The sequence below is a fragment of the Oryctolagus cuniculus genome, chromosome 2 (assembly GCF_051225735.1).
Source record: "Oryctolagus cuniculus isolate XC-2025 breed Fujian yellow rabbit chromosome 2, ASM5122573v1, whole genome shotgun sequence".
In the NCBI taxonomy this organism is placed as follows: Eukaryota; Metazoa; Chordata; class Mammalia; order Lagomorpha; family Leporidae; genus Oryctolagus; species Oryctolagus cuniculus.
In genome coordinates, this window is record NC_142868.1 from 137,299,624 (window position 1) to 137,321,899 (window position 22,276).

General features: G+C 52.5%; 1 protein-coding gene across 11 annotated transcripts in view; it reads left to right on the plus strand.

Annotated features, from left to right (window-relative positions):
* The window catches only part of TGFA (transforming growth factor alpha), a 104,410-nt gene that overhangs the window by 28,490 nt on the left and 53,644 nt on the right, over window positions 1-22,276 (plus strand). For 10 of the 11 annotated variants that reach the window (XM_089327590.1, XM_089327591.1, XM_008254281.5 and 7 more), the window contains exon 2: window positions 10,526-10,579. In XM_089327590.1, the coding sequence (XP_089183716.1) occupies window positions 10,526-10,579 (54 nt within the window). Of the gene's footprint in view, window positions 1-10,525; window positions 10,580-17,342; window positions 17,596-22,276 lie in introns of those variants that run through there. The other variant, XM_089327596.1, reaches the window with a different exon arrangement.

Consider the following 22,276-nt stretch of genomic DNA (forward strand, 5'->3'; position numbering starts at 1 on the left):
CTTCCCCATTGGTGGTTTATTCTTCGCACGCTTTTCCAGAATTCAGGGAGAGCACACGTTGTCTGCCTTAGCAGCAGCACCCCCCTGCATGATCTTGTGCACATGGAGTCACTCCTGGGTGTTTACCAGGGTCTAAAGAGCGCCCAGAGGTTTGTGAATATTCTCATTTGTCCTTTGAAGTAGGGAAGGGAAGATAATGATCAGTGCCCCCAAATGGGAGATGGTGGGAAATAGGGTCTGGGCTGAGAGAGGAAGAGCCAGAGGGGACTGGGCCACATGGGTGACCCGAGTGGAATCCGGGCCCGTCCTGGTGCTGAGACAGGCGTCGGGGGTGCAAGGACAGAGTCTCGCCTGTTGGAGGGGTTCTGGGAGTGGGAGGCATCCTGGAGAATGTGGGGAGTGGGCCTGGCCTGGGAGGCCGGGCATAAGGGAAGTAGTGCAGTGAGGAACTGTTTCAGGCAGAGGAGATCAAGTTAGTGTATTCAGAACACCTGGACCAGGTATGCACTGGGGGTGGGAGAAAGGGCTTGAGTAGGGTACGTGGGAAATGCCCACAGGAGCACGGTTGGGTGTGTTTGCTTCAGTCGTGTCTTGTCCTCTGCAGCGTCAGCTCCTTGTCACCGGTCCTGCCTTTGCTCACGGAGCTCCTGAGCACCTAGTGGGCAGTCGGTGCTCACTGGCCTGAGCGACCCCTGCAGCCAGGCCATGCACTGAGCACGACATCCCTGTCGTCTTCTCCTAGGGCTGTGGCCAGGCCTCAGGTGCAGGACCTTTTGTTTTCTCATTAAAGTTTCTGGAAAAGGCAACAAGATGCATCTAGGGTAGGAAGACAATGTTTCAGGGGTCACCTCACTGGTGACCACAGCTCAGGATCAGCGGGGCAGGCCGGGTCAGCAGACTTGACTGCGGGTGCAGACAAGGATGGCGCTTCCTGCACTCCTCCATGGTTTGCTTTTTTCCCTTTATCCTAGTGAGACCGTGTGACATCACTATCTAAGCACGCGCACGTGTTTTAACTCACCACTGAGCCGAACGATGTAGCCAGACCCGTGTAATGGTCTTGAAATTGGGAGGACTGTGTTTCATGGGAAGAAGGCCTTTTTCTCACGTGCCCTCCAGCACTAGAGCGCCCAGAGCAGGTGCTCAGCTAGCACCTGCTGCAAGACTGCATGTTGTCATTCAGGTGTCTTCTATGGCCCCTGGAATCAGAAGAGCCACACCATTGCTGCAGCAGTGGGAATCTGGGATAGAGGTGAGGAAGGACTTCCCACCAAGGGGGCAGGAGGTCCCTTCCCTGGCCCACACAGTCTTTCTACCCAGTTTATTCCCCTACAACTTTGTGTTCAAGCCAATGACCTCTTAGAGAAATGCACCTCAATATGCAAGTACTGAAAACCTAACTGGCATTGAGGCATGGTGCCACGTGTGAGGTCAGAGACAGATAGGCCACAGCTCCTGCCACACTACGGGGAAGATGGGTTGTGCGAACTTCCCAGCTCCAAGGCATATGGTAAGGACGGCTCTGAGACAGGAGTGACCATTTCTGACATTTGAGTGAGGCCTTGAGAGGCAGATTTGATCCCTGGGGATGTATCAACATGGGAGATTAGTGTTTTAAATAAAAAATTATTGACACATAATAGCACATTGGGGTGCAACATGAAGTTTTGTACAGTGTGCATTGTGTGATGGTCAAATTAGGGTGATTAAGATCTCCACCACATTTCAGCGTTTGAAATCCCCATGCTATCGATAACCAGCAGCAGTAGCTACCACTTGCTGCGTGTTTACTGTATGCCCTTCAGTACCCATTTCTCCTGTGTCTCCCTGTCCCAGCATGGGAGGGGGGTGTCTGCAGCTCTGTTTACAGCAAAGGATTCTGAGTCTCAGCTAAGCCAAGGTCAGCAGTGGCAAGGACTTAGGTCCGGGGTGGGGGCAGGAGCTGGGTGAGGGCAGTTGAGGTGCAGAGAAAGGGGGTGGCTCCCGGCAGGGGTTCAGTTGGAAATAGAACCAGGGCCCAGGTTATGCTCTTTAAACTTTGGCTCTGTGTCTAGACTGGGCTCTGTGGGCAGCGTGGAGCCCGTGGAAGGTGGAGAGGGAAGCAGTGATGTGGTCTCACAAGCTCACTCGGGCAGCAGGAGCAAAGGTAAAAGAGGCTGTTGTTGGCAGCAAAACCAGTTTGGCGGCTGTTGTGATAGCCCAGGGAGGTGATGGGGCCTGAACTGGCGCAAGGCGGTAGGGATGCAGGGGATGGACCAGATGGAAGATGTGGCAGTCAGGGGTGGGGAAGGAGAGGGCGGATTGACAGTGGCTATCAGCACTGGTGGGGATGAGCTTATTTTTAAACACATGACTGGAGATCTAGGCCTCCAGAGAGGGGTCAGGAGTTGCAGGTGGCGTCTGGGGCGTGGAAGCAGGCCCAGCCTGTACGGGAGTGTAGGTGGGCAGCAGTGGCGAGTTCAGCGGCCCACACCGTCTGCCTCTGCTGTAGAATGGAAGATTCCATGGTTCCTTGATAGCTTGGATATCGTTGCTGTTCCAGGCGGCTTGGACATTTTGAATAGCAAGGCACAGTCTCGGATTTCTTTTTTGTTTTTCATTAGCTTGCAGTTGGGAGGCACTCAGTAATTATTCAGTGACTTAATATTAAGCAAGTCACAGTTTCTTTTTTAACCCTCAAAAGCTATGGTATTCCACAGCCAGTGCCCTGGAACCTGAGTGACCAGCAGCAGAGCAACCCAGGGCCCTACGTAAAGCCTCGTGGGTGATGTCCCAGAGGGAGGGCAGGGGTGAGGGGGTCCTCGCCACCTCCTCTCATCCTGAGCTTTCTGGATGAATCAAGCCAAGGAGAAGGCCCAGGAGAAAGCCCCAGCAGCTGCCATGTTTAGGAGGCACTGGCAGTGGTCCCCAGGACTTGGTGAACCAAGTGTCACGTCATCTAACGGACTCCAAGCAGGAGTCCAGGAGCAGATGTTGCCCTCACTCTGTGGGACACAAAGGTTGGGTAACGGAGCCAAGGGCTCACGGTTACGGGGTTGCAGAGGCAAGATTCCAACCCAGACGTGACAGCAAAGCTCCTCTGTGTGCACTGTGACAGAGCCCGAGTCAGGTTGGAAACTGGTAGAGTGTTGTGCTGCAACTGCCCTTTGCCCATGTTTCCTGCCTCCTGGGCCTGAGGGTCTGTGCTGAAGACTTTGCTTTTTTCCCAGCTGACATGCATTTATGTGGGTAGGGAAGATCTCTGCGAGCTTCTGGATAATGCCAGCTTGTTTTCTGGGATGTTGTTGTCATGCGGTATTGCCTTTGGCTCACTAGGTTGGACTTTGTGCTCATGGCCACCCCAGGGACCTTTGGGAAGAACAGCAGAGGGTCCCAATTTGCTGACCCAAGAGCATTCCTTGTGGGCTGTGGTCTTGGAGTATGTTAGCAAGCCCACGTTAAGACTCTGTTAAAAATATAGAAATGGAAAGGACCCTGGTTTAGATTCTCTTTATTCTGATCATTGGCATAGATGCCATGCTAAGTGGGAAAGTGAGATTGTCATAAAGTGGAATACTCTCAGTGGGGCAGCGCACACGTGGCCTTCATTTTCCTGATCCCATTCAAAGCAAGGAATCCACCTGAAAGAGGGTGGGACAGGACCAGTGCCCCCCACTGGAAGCTTGAGGAAAGTGCACAGTTCTGTGTCTTCACAGATACCTGGAATTTCGGAACCTGGCCAATCTTCTGGCCCAGTGGTATCGCTTAAAGATCAGGGACCCGAGATTGAAAGAGGTAAAATGACTTGTTAAAGGTGACAGCACTCACAGGTGACCCTGGTGTCAGGGTCCCCCCGTTAGCTTGTGTTCCCCATATTGCTGTCTGTCCAGGAGAGGAAGGGCCATCTTTTGTAACAGGTGGGTGTTCTTTGGCTGTCTTCAGTAAGCTGAAGCATAATGAGGCCAGCCGGGTCCTGTAGCATGAGCTTGCAGTATCTGTCACTGGTAAACTGGGGACTATTGAGCAGTTGCTTAACTGTACCCCTGTACCTCTACCTTCTTACCTCTAAAATGGGAGCATAACACAAGTTGAGTATCCTAATCTGAATAACTGAAATCTGGAATGCTCCAAAATTCAGACATTTTTTGACTACCATCATGATGCCACAAGAAGAAAATCCCAAACCTGGCCTCATGTGACGAATTGCAGTCAAAAAACAAACACTGAACGTTCTGTATAAAATTACCTGCAGCCTGTGAGTATAAGGTACATATGAAAAATAAGTGAGCTCCACATTTAATTATCTCATTATGTATATTCAGCTCTCCCCAAATCCAAAAGACTTGGAAACCTGAAACAGGTGTGGTGCCAGGTGCTCCGGGAGAGGGGTTCACCCGTGCTGTCTGCTCTGCACCCCAAGTATTGACTGGGATGCTGCAGAGCACACAGGGAGTGCTCACACAAGTGTGGCTGCAATCACTTCTGATCACAGTGCCTGGCACAGTGATGGTCTCATGACTGAGCCACCCCTCGGGCTCCGTCCCCTGCTCTGCCACTGGCACAGAGACGTGCGCCGTCCGGACCTCACTGCTGGGGCTTTGCAGTTTGAAGTTGCCCCTCCCTGCTCTGTGGGTCAGGAACACAACACCAGCCATTTCTCACTCATTCTCTGTAAGACTCTGCCCTTGGCAGCTGGCTCCAGAGTGTGTTTAGAGAGCAGCGTTCCAAAGGCTGAGATGTTGGTGGAAAGAGCCCTACATCCCCTTGGCCGGCCTGCCTGCCCTATGGGATTCATTCCTGAGCCACGTTTCTGAACTCCAGTCCTTGCCATCCCCAGGACACTCTGAAGCTGTTGGGCCAGCCCTCCCTCCCCCCGCAAATCCCGTGGCAGCTTTCTCTGTGGTCCTCTGAGCAGGTGCACATGTGAACTGTGTCACCTGTTCCCAGGCCAGAGAGCACAGCTCCTCTGAGGGCTGTCCTCTAATGAGAGATGCCACATGGATGCTTCCGGTCCTGATATCCTAATCAGTTACTGGAGAGTCTCAAGGTTAGGGTAGGGGCAGGCCTGCCCTGGTGCCACCAGCTCCCCTCGCTGACCTTGTCTGCAGTGTGTTCCCTTTTGTTCCTTCTGCCTAATCAGTTCCTACCCTGAAGCCAGAATCTTTTCCTGGCTATCATACTCTGAGATATAAACACGTTGATAAAAATCATACAATTTGGCAGGTTTCACTAGGCAGTTAAAATCCAGTAATGTTTGCAAGTAACACTGAAGCGTTGGGATATGATTCATAAGGGAGGATGCCCTGAGCCTGTACTGTAGGCTCCGAGCTCTGTGCGGCCCATTTGTCCACGTGATTCTCTGCTCCCTCGGCTGCCTTGGCAGATCTCCCTCTTCGGGGACCACTGTCTACTCCCTGAGCTCCTGGCCGGTTCCTCATGACCCCTGGGCCCAGCCATGGTGGGCGAGGAAGGGGCAACGGGCTGCTCCCTGGGCACAGACTCATGTGCCTCCTGCCTGCGTTGGGCTTCACCTGCAGGCCTTCCCTCGCCACCACCTCTGAATCCAGAGCATCCCTCATCCTAAAGGACCTGCTGCAGCCTCTCGCCAGCCGCCGACACCCAAACCTCGCCCTTTACCTGGGAAGCCTGGCTCAGGGGATCCACGAGTGGATGAGCTCTGGATCCTAGAGGGAACAACGGCTCCATCCAGTGGAGCATGTGGGAGCCTGGGAGCAAATGCTGGCCACGGTGGAGGCCAGGCCAGGGCATGGTTGCCTCTGCTCCAGTGGCTGGGGCCCAGGTACCCCACGTCTAGGCACTACAGCTCAGTGTCCTTAGAAGAGGGGGTCTCCAGGTGGCAGGTAGTTGAGGATGGAGGTTCCCATGCTGAAGGCACAGCCTGGGGCTCTTCCCAGGATTGCCAGTCCCAGGCAGGAGCCAGGGGAGCCCTGCTTTGGGGCCCAGGGGAGCTGGGTGTCCAGCATCTCTCCAGAGCATTTCCCGTTTGCACATGGGCGAGTGCGTTTCAGGATGGCTCCACTGCTGTCACCTCAGGAGATAAACAGGCCGGCCCTTCCTCTTACATTGTTTCTGCTGGAAACGTGCGCCTGAGCGCCACAGAGCTGACTTTATCAGTGCGGCTGCCCTGTCCTTCCTGGAGGTAGGCCTGGGTGCTGACTCTGTTTTGGGAACGAGGGGTCAGGCTTTTCCTGAGGTCTTTCTTCCACTGTGTGGCTTTCCCCGTGACACCTGTGCCTTTTTTTTTTTTTTTTCCATTTTCCTTTTTGAAGTTCACAATCTTGGGATTCCCCTCTTGGAGCTATTTTGTGCAATACTGGCAGGAGCAGCCCAACTGGGATTCTTGGCTGCATCTCATCCATCAGAGGGCCTGTGACGTACAAGTCCAGCTTTTGTATAACACATTTAATTTATTTATTTGAAACAGAGTTACAGACAGAGGGAAAAAGAGAAGAGATCTTCCATATGCTGGTTCACTCCCCAAATGGCCACAGTGGCTGAGGCTGAGCCAGGCTGGAGCCAGGAGCCTGGAACTCCATCCAGGTTATCCATGTAGTTGACAGGGGCTCAAGCACTTGGGTCATCACCTGCTGCTTTCCCGGGTGCATTAGCGGAGAGCTGGGTTGGAAGTGGAACAGCCAGGACTTGAACTTGCATTCATATAGGATGCCAGTGTCACAGGTGGCAGCTTAACCCACTGTGACACAATGCCGGCCCCAAGATCCAGTTTTGAAAGTCAGGCAGAAGGGCCCTGTGGCTGCGGGCACCGAGGCTGCATCTGCACCACGTGTCTCCTTGAGCACCTGTGTGTGGCGCCTGGCCCTGTAGCCAGACTTTCCCGACTCCTGACCTGGTTGCCCACACGCCTCGGGGCTGCCAAGGCCCCATGTTCTGCAAGGTCTTCATGCAGCCTGGTTTATAAGCACAGCCACACGGCTCGGGGGTCAGGGCCCCTGGGTCTGCGCAGATTGGGCAGCTACCAGCCCAGAAGCCGGCACCCCAGCCCCTCAGGGAAACTGGAGGCCATGGGAAAGTCCCAAGAGGCTTGACCCCCTCGTGTCTGCCGAGCCTGCTGTTTGGACTTGGGTGGGGAGGGGGACTGATGAACTCCTCCCTGCCAGGATTCCATGAGGGCTATGATTGGAGGGACTGTTGTTGGAGTGGCGATTGCTCATCCCCTGGGCATGGCAGTTGGACTGAGGTGAGCTTGAACCTGACTGCTGCAGCTTGAGCAAATTTCTTAGCGTGTGTAAGCCTCGGTTTCCTCATCCGTACAATCAGTTCTATCCGCTGGATGGAAGGCAGTGAGGCTGGGAGGTGCCCGGCTCATGGCTATCACGAGGACTAGGTGAGATAACACCCATACAGCCCTGGTGCTAAGCCTGGGACTGCTGTGTGCTCAGTGGGACTGATGCCCACCCCCTGAGACGAGAGAGGCCTGACCCTAACCTCTGGGTCCAGGACCCCCCTCCCCCACCCAGGGAGCTTCCTACGGGGGTGAGAGGAAGCCGAGGCCTCACGCTGTGTCCCAGGGCCTCTTCCCTCTGCGGGCATGGTGGCTTTGCAGTGAGTTTGGCAGCTGCTAGCTCATGGGTGAGGATCAGGAGGTGAAGCGGCCCGTCCTGGGGTGTGGGCAGCAGCCATGTCCCACACTGGCATCTTCCTGGAGAGCTGGTGTCCGCCGTACTCCATTGCATGCATTTGCTCTCTCATCTTGGCTTTGCTTCAGTGGACGCCAGCGGGAAACCTGGGAGCGGGGCTGCGCTCACCCTCACTGACAGGAGTGGGGCAGGGAGTGAGGCGTGAAACTCGGGCACTAGGGACAGGCCCGTCACGCCTCCCGCCAGAGGCATGCAAAGCATGTCCTGCGTCGTCGTGTCGTCCTCTGCTGCTGTTCTGGGTCACTGGCTGCCAAGCCCAGACTGCTGTGTGGCAGTGCCAGGAGAGGCAGAACATGACTGCTCCCGAGGTTTTTTTGTTTTCTTAACTTATTAGAGACGCACGCTGCAGCCGGCGCATTGCGCTGATCTGAAGGCAGGAGCCAGGTGCTTCTCCTGGTCTCCCATGGGGTGCAGGGCCCAAGTACTTGGGTCATCCTCCACTGCACTCCCTGGCCACAGCAGAGAGCTGGCCTGGAAGAGGGGCAACTGGGACAGAATCCGGCGCCCTGACCGGGACTAGAACCCAGTGTGCCGGCGCCGCAAGGCGGAGGATTAGCCTATTGAACCGCGGTGCCGGCCATGGCGTCTTAACCACTAGGCCACATGTCACCTCTTTTCCCTCGCTTCAAGTGTGCAGCTCCTTAGACTTTTCCTGGCTGGGTTAGGAACGCCAGGTGTGTGGATTACATGCTTACCCCTTTATTTTTATTTATTTTTTTAAGATTTTTTTTTTATTTGAAAGAGTTATAGAGAGAAGGAGAGACAGAGAGAGGTCTTCCATCCACTGGTTTACTCCCCAAATGGCCGCAATGGCCAGAGCTAAGCCAATCCAGAATCAGGAGCCAGGAGCTTCTTCCGGGTCTCCCATGCAGGTGCAGAGGCCCAAGGACTTGGGCCATCTTCTACTGCTTTCCCAGGCCAGAGCAGAGAGCTGGATCAGAAGAGGAACAGCTGGGACTAGAACCAGCGCCCACATGGGATGCCCACACTTCAGGCCAGGGCTTTACCTGTTGTGCACTGGCCCCTCTCTTACCCCTTTAAATGTATCCAGGGAGACCCCAAGAGTCACACTTCCAAAATTAGCATCACCTGGCAACCAGAAAAGAATTGCTCAGGGAGATGTGTGTGCTTTGCTAACTGTCACTCTCTGTCCCTCCACCCTGCCCCCACTCTAGCCCAAATACGTGGTTCAGGATGCTGAAGTCGGGGGAGTTCATGTCGGGCCTCCAGGGAAAGCTGTCTGAGGTTCTTAGGATGTTTCTTGTTTGACGCCTCTGTCTCTGTCCCAGGTGTCTGTTTTCCCTGAGTCAGGACTTCCACGTCTACACCCTCAGGGAGAAGGGGCGAGGCGCCCTCACAGTCTGCGGAGTGGTAGGCTGCCTGGGCCCCATGCAGTGCAAGAGTGAGAACAGGACTTGGCTGGTTTTCTGACCTCACTTGGTTTGTCCACCTGCTGGGCCAACCCGTCCCAGGCCCTCCGCATGGACACCAGGGCACCTTTTCACAGTTCAGTTTGGGGAAGTCATTCTAGTTTAGCTCATCTTGATTGCGTAACTCCCAAGAGGTTCTTTCTTCACTGAGTGTTGTTGCTGTGTTTCCAGAAATCTCTGCTGGGGTAACGTGAGAGCCGCTGGGGGCATCTGCTGGCAGGGGTGGCTGTATGGTCGCACGGCGCTCCGTGCTCAGAGGGGCATGAGCTTGGGTTCACTGCTCGACAGCTACAGTCTTGAAACCGTATGGTTTTACCTTTGCATTTGTGTCTTGTAAGCGAAACCTAATGGGCCAATGGAGTATGCAGTGCGGGCTTGGAGCCTGGGTTCCCAGGGTCCTGACTCCTGCCATCTTCCTGCCTCCCCTCGGTGGGTCCTTGCTCTGCCCTGCTCTGCTCCTGATGAAACCTGGACACAGAGGTCGAGGTTAGGTGTATGTACCCCCTGCCATCTTGGCTGGGGTGTGTGGGGGAGGGGAGCATGGTGGTAGCCATCCTCTCCACCTCCCCTCATCCAAGTGCCCAGCACATACGGGCATAGAAGGTGCAGTACCCTTGGGGTGGCCCATCCATCTTGGGGGGGACCACGGGTCCCTGGGAAGAGTGAATACCTGATTATAGTTCCCCACCGCAGATGGGTCACAGCACATCAGTGCAGCTGCTGCCTGGGGTGGGGTGGGGCGGGGTGGGGACCCAGTCGTCAGGGGCCCCTTGCACATGTTGTCACTGGGCCCCCGAGGGCCTGTGAAGGGTGACGTCCTGCCTGTAGATACCCTCGTGCCCAAAGCAGAGCAATGACATGAACACTGACATGAATGACTGTGTGAATGTACTTACAAGTGATTACAGTGGTAAATGTTATGTTCTGTGCATCTGTCCACAATACAAACTCAGGGCAGGTGTCCTGTCCGTAAAGACACTGGTTAAGACCTTCATGTCCCATATTGTAGTATCTGGGTCCCATCTCTGGCTCTGGCCCCTGACTCAAGCTTCCTGCTAATGCAGACTCTGGGAGGCAGCAGGTGGTGACTCAAATAGTTGGGTGCCTGCCACCCACATGGGAGACTGGATGGAGTTCCTGCCCCCCGACTTTGGCCTGGCCAATGGAAATTTTCCATCCACTTCGCCCTCATGAATAAATAAATGATTTTAATATATAGTGTTTAAAAAAATACCACAACAGGTGGCAAGAGAGACTGTGGGAAGATGGAAGGAGTTTAGTGCCTGCTCTTTGAACAAGGCCGTCCCATGTTTTCATTTTGTGCTGGGCCCACAGATGGTATACCCACCCACCCTCAAAGGGCCTGTCCTGGAACCCCCCGAGAAGGCTGTTTGCTGGGCGGGCTCTTACCTGCTCTCTCTCTTCTTCCCCTTGCAGGCATCCTGCTGGCTGTGTGCCAAGCCCTGGAGAACAGCACGTCGCCCCTCAGCGGTGAGTCCAGCCTCTCCTGGGGCCGTGGGCGGTGTGTGGGCTGAGCGAAGGGAACAGATAGGGCCTAGTTTGTGGAGCTTGTGCTGTCACCTGGAGCGCTCCCTTGCTGGCTTCCTGCCCACTGGGCGCACCTGTGCCTGAGCCCTTTGCTTGCTCCCCGGAAGGAAGGTCTTAACTGTTAGGCCCAAGGCAGGCAGTTCCTGGCTTGCACAGGGGGCCTGCCTTCTCCCATCTCCCTTCAGCGCTTCAGACGGTTTGTGTAGGCAGGTGCACTGAGAAGCGGGGCCAGCAGGACCCCAGAGCTCTGAACCAGTTGCGTCTCTCCAGCTCACATGCTCATTCCCCCTCAAGGCCCCAGATTCCTGAACTTGCTAGGCTGCATCTGCCTGGTGAGCTTTGTGCAGTTGTGTTCTGGTTTATTTTTGGATATTTGTATGCGAGCCTCCTTCTCTGTTTCCATCATTAAGATCCTAGGTCAATATATTGGGGAGCTTGGGAAGCACAGGAGGCAAAGCATGCGGGATCGCGCATTATAGGGAAGCACCTGCCTTTACAGGTACAAGATGCTTTCAGCCAGAGTTAGTCCTGGTGAGGAAGGGGTCTTGATTCTTGCTTTTGAAACTCATGTGTTGGGTTGAGCATTCTTCCATGTTGCTGTGATGTCCTAAAATGTATCCATGTAAAAAGTCACGAAACTCTATTAAAACAGGCATGCGTCGGTGCCACGGCTCACTAGGCTAATCCTCTGCCTGCGGCACCAGCACACTGGGTTCTAGTCCTGGTCAGGGCGCCGGATTCTGTCCCAGTTGCTCCTCTTCCAGTCCAGCTCTCTGCTGTGGCCCGGGAGTGCAGTGGAGGATGGCCCAAGTACTTGGGCCCTGCACCCCATGGGAGACCAGGAGAAGTACCTGGCTCCTGCCATCAGATCAGCGCGGTGCGCCAGCCACAGTGCGCCAGCCGCGGCAGCCATTGGAGGGTGAACCAACGGCAAAGGAAGGCCTTTCTCTCTGTCTCTCTCTCACTGTCCACTCTGCCTGTCAAAAAAAAAAAAAAAAAAAAAAAAGGCATGGGTGATGTCACCAAGCCCTGACCCAGGGGACATTGTGATGCTTCTGGATTTTAAAGTTACAATGCTCTGTCTTCATGCCTAGGGGCTTTTTCCTTGCTTTGGATTTTTCCTTGGGATGGATGTTGGGGAGCAGGAGTGATTGAGGATCCTGGGTACAGACTGCCCGCTCCCAGCTCCATGTGGATCATACTGATTTTCACCAGCAATGCAGGAGGCTGCTGGCTTCATTGCTCCCTTGTTAGCGTGGAGTCAGTTCCTCTGACTTCCACTCCCCTCTGTTGCTGCAGCAGCCCCCTCTGGCACTGTTTGGGAGAAATGGCTCCAGCACCAATCCGCAGTCACCACTTGTTTAGATACTTGTCATTGGGATTACCTGGGCATCTCCGCAGGATGAGATGTTCTGGTGTTTCCCTTGCCTTTCTTGCATGCTCCTAGGCCCAGTGGGATGGAACTGAAGCATAAAGGCCTTGAGGTTAGGCCAGATGGGTGGGAGGAGGCCTGGGCCTCCATGCCTGGTTCCCTGGCTCTCTTGCACGGGCTTCCCCTCAGCTCCTCCAGGTCCTAGACCTGGTAGGCCAGGAGTCAGGCTCTCTGCTGAGTCACTTTCAGGGCACACACTGCAGGGGCACACACTGATGGCGCCCTTCCATGAGGGGAGAGGCTCTCCTGGTTCTTTGACCCCATCCTTCCAAGCCTCCGTCCATCTATACAGGCAAGAAGAACTGAAGGATGTTGTCCGTGAACCTGTTCCCCCAGGGGCCTGGCACAGCCCCTGCCTAGACCTCTAGGAGGGGCCCAGGGGCCTGCTGGGAAGATCTGAGGAGACCTGAAGCATTCATCCTGAAGGGGACTGCCCTGCTACAGTGGTGACCAGCCCCTTGTCCCTCGTTCCTGCTATAACATTGACATTGACACCTTCCTGATGTTCAGTCCCCCTCATTATGAGCTATGGTCAGAAACGGCTGTCGAGCCTGCTGTGAGGCACACCATCCTGTGACTGGCTGATGCCCCTCTGTAGAGCGAGCTGTGAGGGAGAGCAGGCAGGGCCACAACGTGTGAAGTCCGGGGAGCCTGCAGCCCCCAGTGTTGGCTGCTGCGGCCCCTGAGCTGCTCTCTGCTGGACAGGTTGCTAAGCTAAAGAACGTTCTTAGTGATTAATGAGAAAGGTCTTCCCCATGGGCCTCAGACAGGATTCCAGGGAGGGCTGGGCTAGGGAATGAGTCCAAACGGCGATGACCGAACTATTGTCACACACCCCCCTCCCCAAAAGCTAGGGCTTTGTGACTGATCCAGGCTTGTTTGCTTCACGTTCTTTCCTTTTAGGGAGGCCTTTCTGTCTCCAGGAAGGCTCCCTAGGCCATGGTAGGCCTTACCACTCCTCAGTACCCAGGGCTGAAATCCTTAGTGAGTGCAGCTCAAACTGGGGCCCAGTACCCACCAGCCACACTCACTACCCCAGCGTTGGAGTAAGGGTGTGTTTAACTCTTGGCTAATGTAGGAAGTAAAACTATTTATCCGTAGCATTATAAGAATCGTCCACAGATCCGGGTATTTGAAAGCAAAGCTTATTTCACTCATGAACCCTTCATTAAGTGTATATGATAAGTGCTTTTGAAAACATAACCTTGGCTCCATGACCACACCAACGAAAGCAAAAAAAAAAAAATCATTTTTAAGATGCAGGGTAGAGGGTGCTGTATTTGATTTTGTGATACTTTGATGTTTCGTGTCGTGTTCTCTACTGATAGGCGTTTCTTTCAGGCATTCAGTTTCTTCTAAATGCATTAGTTTTTCCTCTTGGGCAACATTCACCTCTCAGCCTCCAGCTCCTTTTGCTCTGGGTTTTGGTGAGCTCGTTTGCTAAATCCCAGAACCATCGATTTAGGTGTGAGGAGGAGCAGGTACAGGACAAAGGCTTATGAGGGCTTTTCCATTATGTGAATATGCAGGGGTCTCCACTCTAAGGCTTGGCCAGAAAGGGGAGCAGTCATGAATGAGCTAGGTGGTCATGCATCCCCGAGTGACAGCGCTGGAGCCACAGGGCACAGGCCTGCTCGGGGAAGCCCGACACGTTCATGGAGCCCTGCGGAGAGGGAACCGTCGGCTCCACGTGCCCACCCCAGGTGTGCTCGCTCTCAAAGGAGATGGGGGCTCGTCCTCTGCAGCTTTAAAGAAGTTTCATGTTGTTGTTATCGGACACCTGCAGCTGGCCTTGCTTTCTGAGGTTTGCTTGGCTTCTTTCTCCCATTCCATAGACCCCCACATATGGAGGTGACACCAGAATCACAGGACGCCGGTGTTGCCATCAGTACAGGCTTCCCAGACATCCGCTTTGGGTGGGACAGTGGTGGGATCTGGTGCCGGAGACTGGAGGTCAGGGATCTTGGTTGGGCCCAGTGGGTCTTGGCTTGTTTGAGTCGCAGGGTGAGTTACGTGTCTGGTTGTTGCTTGGATTCGTTTCCTTGTCTGTTGGCATCCGTCAGGAGCAGCCTGCTAGGCTTTTCACACAAGACTGCTCTCATGGATCGCTACGGATGACGGGGGAGCTGCATCGAGAAGGTTATGAGCTGCCATTGGGTTTTCCAGAAGCACTGCAGTGATCAATTTCCAGGGACCATGGTTGGGAAGTGGGAGGGTGCGGTCGTATATCGGATTCTCTTAGAGTCAGGTGTCATTGTGCATTCAGGTTCTAACCCTCCAGCTGCTGGGACTGTGCAAAAACTCAGGCTGTCTCTTCCTTGCCCTTATGGAGCCCACCCATAAGGAGAGCATCATCATGATGGGGGCACCTGCTCCATGCATGAGTTGGGAGTGAAATCCAGAGTCTGGAGTTTGGGCCAGGACATTTTTATCCGAATGCTTGTCCATTTATAAAGCACCGAAGGAAACATTAGCTGGAGGCAGCTGAGGGTGGCAACACCTAGAGCTTAGAACATCTGTCACACCCTCCCAAGGTGGCACGTATGACCCATCTTCCAAAGGCATTTTAATGCCCCTTAAAAGGGACAGAATGCACCGCGGCTCAGAAGTTGTTGGGTGGCTGCTTGCTTAACCCTCAGAAATGTTGCACCGTTCCCAGGCTGCCCATCTGGTTCTCCTATTTTCGTGAGACTAATGACCCACGGGGTGTGGTGAGGCCCTGGCTGGGGCACCTGGGAGCCAGGCCCTGGCTTCCCTCTGCTGTGTGCCTTGGGTGATCTGGGTACTGTGCGTGGCTCTTTAAGCTGCTGAACTTCCGCTCCTTCCTCTCACCTGTGTCTGCTGAGAAGGGGGGTGTGTTTGAGGGCTTTTTGGCTTAGCATCTGGGAGACCTTTCAGGCTTGGTGCTGAAACGATGTGGAGATAGCGTGGGGTTATGCACGGGGACTGTCCCCACGATCAGCTTGCATGGGGAGCTGGTGCTCGGGGCTTCGTGGGGGCTCTGGGCTTCAATATGCTGAGACGGTGAGTTTGGGCTTCAATATGCTGAGACGGTGAGTTTGGGCCGGAGTGCACAGAGGGAGGGAAGTCTTTGAGGTCTTTTCTTGTTTGGCAAACAGGCAGAGCGTGGGTCAGCTGGCAAACAAGGGACCTGGCTCTTGCTCATCTCACCTAACAAAAGATTTTCATAACTGCACACTGCTTCCCTGTTCTTTGTCTGCGTTTTCCCACATGGTGCTGAAGTCAGTCTAAAATTAGAAGGCTCACGTGTTCGGCCCAGGTACGTGATGTGTGTCTGTCACACAGGAGACTTGGTGCGTCTTAGTTTGGGCTGAAACCACATGCACCTGCGTGTCCCTGCGTTCGCAGATGCTCCAAGGAGCAAGGGGAGAAAATGCGAGATCTGCCCTTCTCTCTCCAGGATTAATCCTTGTCTACGCCTCATGCCGTCTCCTGCTTGTTTCCGAGCAGACCGTGCGGATCAGCTGCCAGACGAGGGACATGGGATCCAGGCTGGCGACCGTGCCTCCCTGGACTCCCTTCCCCATCAGTAAAATGAAGGGCTAGGATTCAGTCGGTGCCTTCTCAGTTTGTGAGCTGCGGCAGCATTGTAGTTGAGCACTACTAGCTTTTTAAAGAAAAAAGAAATTGAATCGCTGACAATAGAGAATGTGTGGAGCAGGCCTGTGGCACAGTGGGGTAAGCTGCCGCCCGCGTGGGACACCCGCATCCCGGGTTGGAGGGTCTGCACTGATCTGCCTTCTCTGATCCAGCTTGATGATGGGGGTACTCGAGCTCCTGACACCATGTGGAGGCTCAGATGGAGCTCCTGGCTCCCCGCTTTGGCCTGGCCCAGCCTCGGCCATTGTGGGCATTTAGGGAGTGAACCAGCAGATGAGAGATTCTCTCTCTCTCTCTCTCTCTCTCTCTCTGCCTTTAAATTAATTTAAAAATAAATGAGTGTTTTTTAAAAATAGGGAGTTTCGAAGGGCGTTACTCAGAGAAAGGGCCGTTACTATACTAGGATTCTCTTGTTTTAGGTCTTAGTAGATTCAGATGTTGGCATTCTACATCATGGCACTTGTGTGAATTGCACCCATACTGCATTTTCTATAGTTCAAGATGTGATTTCTTCCTAAGGACTTAGACACTTGCAGAGTCAAGGCCATAAGTCTTCTGGGACTGAACACTTCCTCCACCACGGTAGCCTTGATGGTTGTCTTGTCTGCCCCTGATCTGACAGCAGTGCTTTTGACGCTCCCATCTTCATCCAATCTTTCCAAAACACTCAACCTAGAGGAACAACAGCGCTTTCCTTATGCACAGACATTTCATTAATTTACGTAATATATAATTACGTAAATGGAATAATGAGTGCGACCGACATAAACAGGTTTGGGAACCAACACAAACGGCCTCTCGATAAATAGACAGCCTAATTGGAATGAACAGAAATAGGCTGGTAAACTTGAGCAGTCAACTTACTGGGCTTTCGCATGCTGAGGGCGGCAGACTAGGTATTTTAGCAAAAGAAGCAAAGTATGAGATTGGGTAAATCAGGTGCTGCTTTTTTTGAAAGAGGGAGGCAAATGACAAAACTCAGGGATTTTAAAAAAAATCTAGGCCTATAGAAGCCTTGCTGTTCTTCCACTTTTTAGTTTTCAACATTTATTTACCAGTATTTATCAACTCCTGCCTTATGCCGGGCATTGTGCTCAACTCTGGACTACACATGGGAATGGACCATGAGCCCTGATATCAGGGCGTTGAGCCAGGCATATTATGCTGATGATTTTAACGTCTCCAAGCTATGACCTACCATGTGGGTTTCTTGGAAGCAAACGGCACTCCTGCCACATTCCAAATTCCCATTTTTTATCTAAGTTCACAACTACATGCTGCCTAATCTCTGTACAGGAGCATCTCGTTCCCTGTGGCTCTGGGCTGCTTCTGTCTCCTCTGCACTGTGACTCTCAGCTTGGAAGTTGACACAAAGGATGTCTGTGCCAGGCGCAATAGCAGAACATGACCACACACCCACCTCTGTGACAGGGGCCAGGCCTCGACCACACCTCCACCTCTGTGACAGGGGCCAGGCCAAGACCACGCCTCCACCTCTGTGACAGGGGCCAGGCCCTAGGGAATCCAGGGAGAGCCTGAGCAGCCAGAGCGACTGGGGAATCTCCATGGCTGTGGTTTGTGGCCAGCACTCGGTACCCACCATGAAGATGGTTCTAACCCCAGCTCGTTCCATGTCTGTGCTTCTTGGCTCAGGGCCTCCAGAAAGAATCAGATTGGGTTCTTCCTTGGCCGAGAGGTCACCCCACAGCCCTGGCAGCATTGGAAGGGGAAGGCTGCAAGTGATGAGGGGCCAGCGGGAAGCATCAGCCACAGGCATGGAAGCTTCCCTCGGACCTGGAGGACGCCCAGATCAGCGTCCCTAGTCCAAGCTGAGTCTTTGAATCATTTGTTCAATCAACAAATATTTAATGAGCATTTACTATGTGTTGGGCCCTGATCATAACAAAGGCAGTGACCTCAAGGACTTTTTATTCCTCTAGGAAATAAAGATATAATGTTATATTCCAGTCTGTAAAACTGGCAGAGATTTGAGAACGGTAATACTGAGTACTAGCGTGTGTGATGAGATGGGTACACATGCAGGCACTTCAAAAAGTTCATGACAATGGGTGCCATCAAAAAACTGCATAGATTTCAAAAAATTTTTGCACCAAAGTTTGTCTTTAAATTCCATTTTTCTGCAACTTTTTAAGTATCCTTGCATATTGCTAATGAGTGTGGATATTGGCTTAGTATTTATGGTGTACTTAATTCCTTAGGATTGATGACAGGTTAACTGGCCTTCATCTGTGATGCTTGGAATCAGAAGTGTTTCAGATTTCAGAGTTTTTGAGATTTTATAATACGTTCACAGACTTGACCAGCTGAGCATCCCTGATGTGAAAATCTAAAACTTTAAAGAGTAAGATTTTGGATTTGGGGATTAAGGATGCTCAGACATTCAGAAAGCAAGAATGTTTAAAAGTGTGCACCACCTGTGATCCAACAGTTGTGCTTTCAGAGACCCGTTCTATGAAAATAATCAGAGCTGTTACGTTATTGTGCATCACAGTGAAAAGGAACCAGTTTAGAGACAGGCATGTAGCCTAGTAATCAAGACGTTAATTTAGACGCCTGCAATCCCACACTGGCGTACCTGGGTTCAATTCCTGGCTCAGGTTCCCCGTTCCAGCTTCCTGCCAATGGCTCAAGCAGTTGGGTCCCTGTCTGTCATTTAGGTGACCTGGATTGAGGTCGCAGCTCCTGGCTTCAGGCTGGTCCAATCCTGTCTGTTGTGGGTATTTGGGGAGTAAACCAGCAGACAGAAGATTCTCATTCTCTCTCTCTCTCTCTCTCTCTCTCTCTCTCTTTCTCTTTCTCTTTCTCTCTCTCTCTCTCTCTTTCTCTCTCTTTCTCTTTCTCTCTCTCTCCCCTCCCTCCCTCCCTCCGAAATAAGTTTTAAAAGTGGATTTTTTTTAAAGAACCAATTTGAAGGTCAGCAAGGGAGAAATAGTTATGGAGCAGGCACACAGACGGGCTCTGATATAACCCTTCAAATCACACTGATGAAGAATGTGTAACAATCGGGGAAATGCACAGTAGGTGGACATTAAACTGGGATGTAGAACTGAGTGATAGTCCGAACTGTATGCCAGGTGTAAATTCGAGGACGAGCACAGCAGAATGTCAGCACTCGTTATCTCTGGTGGTGATCCCGTCTCCCTTGTACTTTCCTGTTTTTCCATAGCGAAAGCGCAGTCAGTGGCTGCTTGGCTGTCCCACGGGGCTGTCTGCCAGTGCGTGCTGAGTGCTGGCTCTCTGCGTCTTACAGAGATTGTAGCCATCACTCGGGCAGCACTGCTGTTTCTGGGGCGTGGTCCTGCCCCCCGACCTTGCCTGAGGGCTGCCCTGTCTCTGCAGCGTGGCCAGCAGCCCTCCCAGGGACCTCGCTGCCTGGGTAGGTTGGCCCCAACAACTGCCAATCTGCCCTAGGGTTCTGGTGGTGTTAACTCACACCTTCAGGGTGCCTCTATGGCGTGTAACCCTCGATCCACTTCTCAGAAATTTTAAGAACTTGATACCTCTGGGTTTCAACAGATAAATGGAGCATTTCTGGGCTCCTCTCAGCCTTAGGGCAAGTGTCTCGGGTGTGAAGACTCCAGGTCCAGACCGGGCCGAGGTCCGCTTCCATCTCTGCCACTTACTAGCCTCGAGACTTGAGCGAGTTACTTAAGCTCTCTGTGCCTTGGGGTCCGCATCTGTAGAATAACTGTAGATAACAGTACCTGCGCGTGGGGCCGCTGTGAGCCTGGAGTGCTCACCGTTTGTAAAGCACCTGGGGTATCCAGGCACACAGAAGCCGCTTTCACTGCTCTCACTAAGCCTGTTCTTCGTCTGCTCTCGGTCCTGGTGACGCCCAGGCCGGAAGCGACTCCTGTGTCTCAATGGCCTCGGTGTGCGTCGCACTCATCTTGCAGACGGTGTTGATGCAGATTCCTGGGGCCCCTAGCTCCCAACCACTCTGCTACAGCTCAGTGGGAGGAAGAGGATGAGCAGCAAATGGCCTGGAGCTCCGAGGTGCCGTCAGCTCAAGGGGCCAGCCCAACGCCTGCCCACCCCGGGGGCTCTTGCTGCTCCCGGCTGGGCAGCGCTGTGTCCTGGGGGGAATGTGTGTGTTCCAAGACCAGTGTTCTAGCATTCAGACAGGAGCGTGGTAAAGAGAAGTCAAAACCTCAGGCCTTGGGCCATCACCTCCATGCATCCTCTTTCTGCTGGCCTGGCTGTGATGAAATGATGACCACGGCTTTCTGGTAAGGCGTCAGCCGTGTTTGCCAGACGCCCAAGCCCAGACCCCCAGCCTGTGCCTTTGGAGATGGGCCTGGAGCACTTGGTTACATGTTAATAAAGAGACTGCCAGCCATTCCAATCCAGCCAGGTGTACATATCCCCCCTTAGCAGGCCCCGTAACTAGTTTACAGATTTTCTCTGAGTGTCCCTTCTTAAGTTTTTGTCATGAGCATTGTGGACAGATTGGTTTATCAGAATGGATACTGCAAGATGACTTTACACATCTGGCCTTGGGACTGCTGAGTGGCATTGACTCTGTTTCTCAGCTACCTCACACAGCACTAGGTGGCTAAGAGGAGGTAGAGTGAGGGCTCCATCCTTCTCCCAGGGCGTGCAGCCTGGGGCTCAGGAGGCCAGCTTGCCCTTCCTAGTGGTCACTGAGCCACCTGGGGAGGAATCCCTTTTGTAACTGGACTGGTGGGGGCTTGGAAGGTAATGAACCTGTATCCCTGCCTCGCATAGTCAGCCTAAGGAGGTGTTTTTGAGACCCTGAGAGTGGAGGGCGTGCGATCTTGCTATGAAATCTGCCCCAGATGGCTCTTGCAGTGTCTGGGGTATGACAAGGCCTGCCCGCTTCCTACCTAATGTCCCATTAAGTAAACACACTCAGAGAGGCACAAAGCTCCAGGATCCCAAATGCGCACCCCACCAAATGATAACGAGATTTTAGTTGTCATCTGAGGGAACTTTGCAAGGATTTAACTTTTGGTCAGTACTATCCAGCCTTTTTCAGAATAGAGACCCATGTGTGAGAACCCACAGATGGTGGGTGTGCCTGAATTATTCATTAATATACATAATGGCCAAGCGCTCTTTAAGAACTCAGTAACACTTTAAAATGAATTTCTATTTTATCAAAATAGAATTCACATAATTAATAATATGAGCTCACATTTCTGGAGCACTCACTGTATGCTGGATACTGTTCTATATGTATTTAATTTCTAGAAGTAAGAAAAGGTACCATTATTAGTCCCATTTTACAGTTGACAAAACTGAGGCACAGAGAAGTCAATTTGCTCAAGGTCACATTGAATGTAGTGGAGCTGGGATTTGAATCCAGATAAGTGGCTGAAGAGTTCTAAGCACTTCATCAGTATATACTTCTTTTAAAAAAAGGTTTATTTATTTTTATTTGAAAGGCAGAGTGAGTAAGAGAAAGAGAGAGAGAGAGAGGAAACATCTTCCACACACTGGTTAATTCCCCAAATGACTTCAACAGCCAGGGCTGGGCCAGGCTGAAGTCAGGAGCCAGGAACTCCATCTAGGTCTTTGCTGTGGGTGGCAGGAATCCAAGCACATTAGCAGGAAAGTGAATCAGAAGTGGAGCAGCCAGGACTTGAACCAACACTCCGATATTGAATGTGAGCATCGCAAGCTGAAGCTTAGCCCGCTGCACCACAATGCCCACCCCACCACGATGCTAAAAAATACACACACAGATACATGCATATCCCATTCAGACCACAGATGCCACATGAGGGGAGGTTGGCCAACTCTGCATTATGTAACTGTATGACACTCTTTCTTCCCCTTCTCCAAGACAGGGAAACTGCATTTTAATCTTCATTTCATGAGAAACTAGACATAGATCTCAAAGCAAAGTGTGTGCATCTGTGTGTGTTGGTAATTACACATGCATGTGCCCACGAGTGTACCTGTGCATCACATATGTGTATACGTAAGCTTTGATTTTATTGTCTTTCTTGGCACAAAACAACAGAATCTTCCTTTATCCCATATCAATTCTTCCAAGACTGCGTCAGTTCCAGAGACTGATAGCTTTGTTCTGAGTTGTCTGGGTCTTATTGTCAAAGTGTCTTTGCACAAGTCTGGCTGTGGATAGGTGTGTCTAAGACTCTTCTCCTGGGCTGTGTTAGGAGACCTAGGAAATACAGGGGATTGAACCTGTAGACTTGGAAGTCAAAAGTCAGTGGGGTTCCAAACCCAGCCCTGTTACCCCCAGCTTTCCTGTGTGTGGAGTTGCCCACGTGTGCCTGCTTTGGGGGCACATCCACGTGAGACATTTCTAGGGGAGGGCTTGTGCTCTGCTCAACTTCTGCTTCTCAACAGCAGGTGAGACGCTGAGACCTTTGGTTTGCTGCAAAGGTGTCTAAAATAAAACCCATAAGTGTTTGATAACACAGCAGTTAAAAATGGAGCATGGGTCGGCTGACATGGGTTCAGCTCTTAACCGTGCCCCGTGGGGATCCACTTCAAGTAAATTCCTTAGCCACCTCGTGCCTCAGTTCCCCCACCTGTAGAGGGAAGGTGACGACAGAACCTGCCTTGAGGAGTTG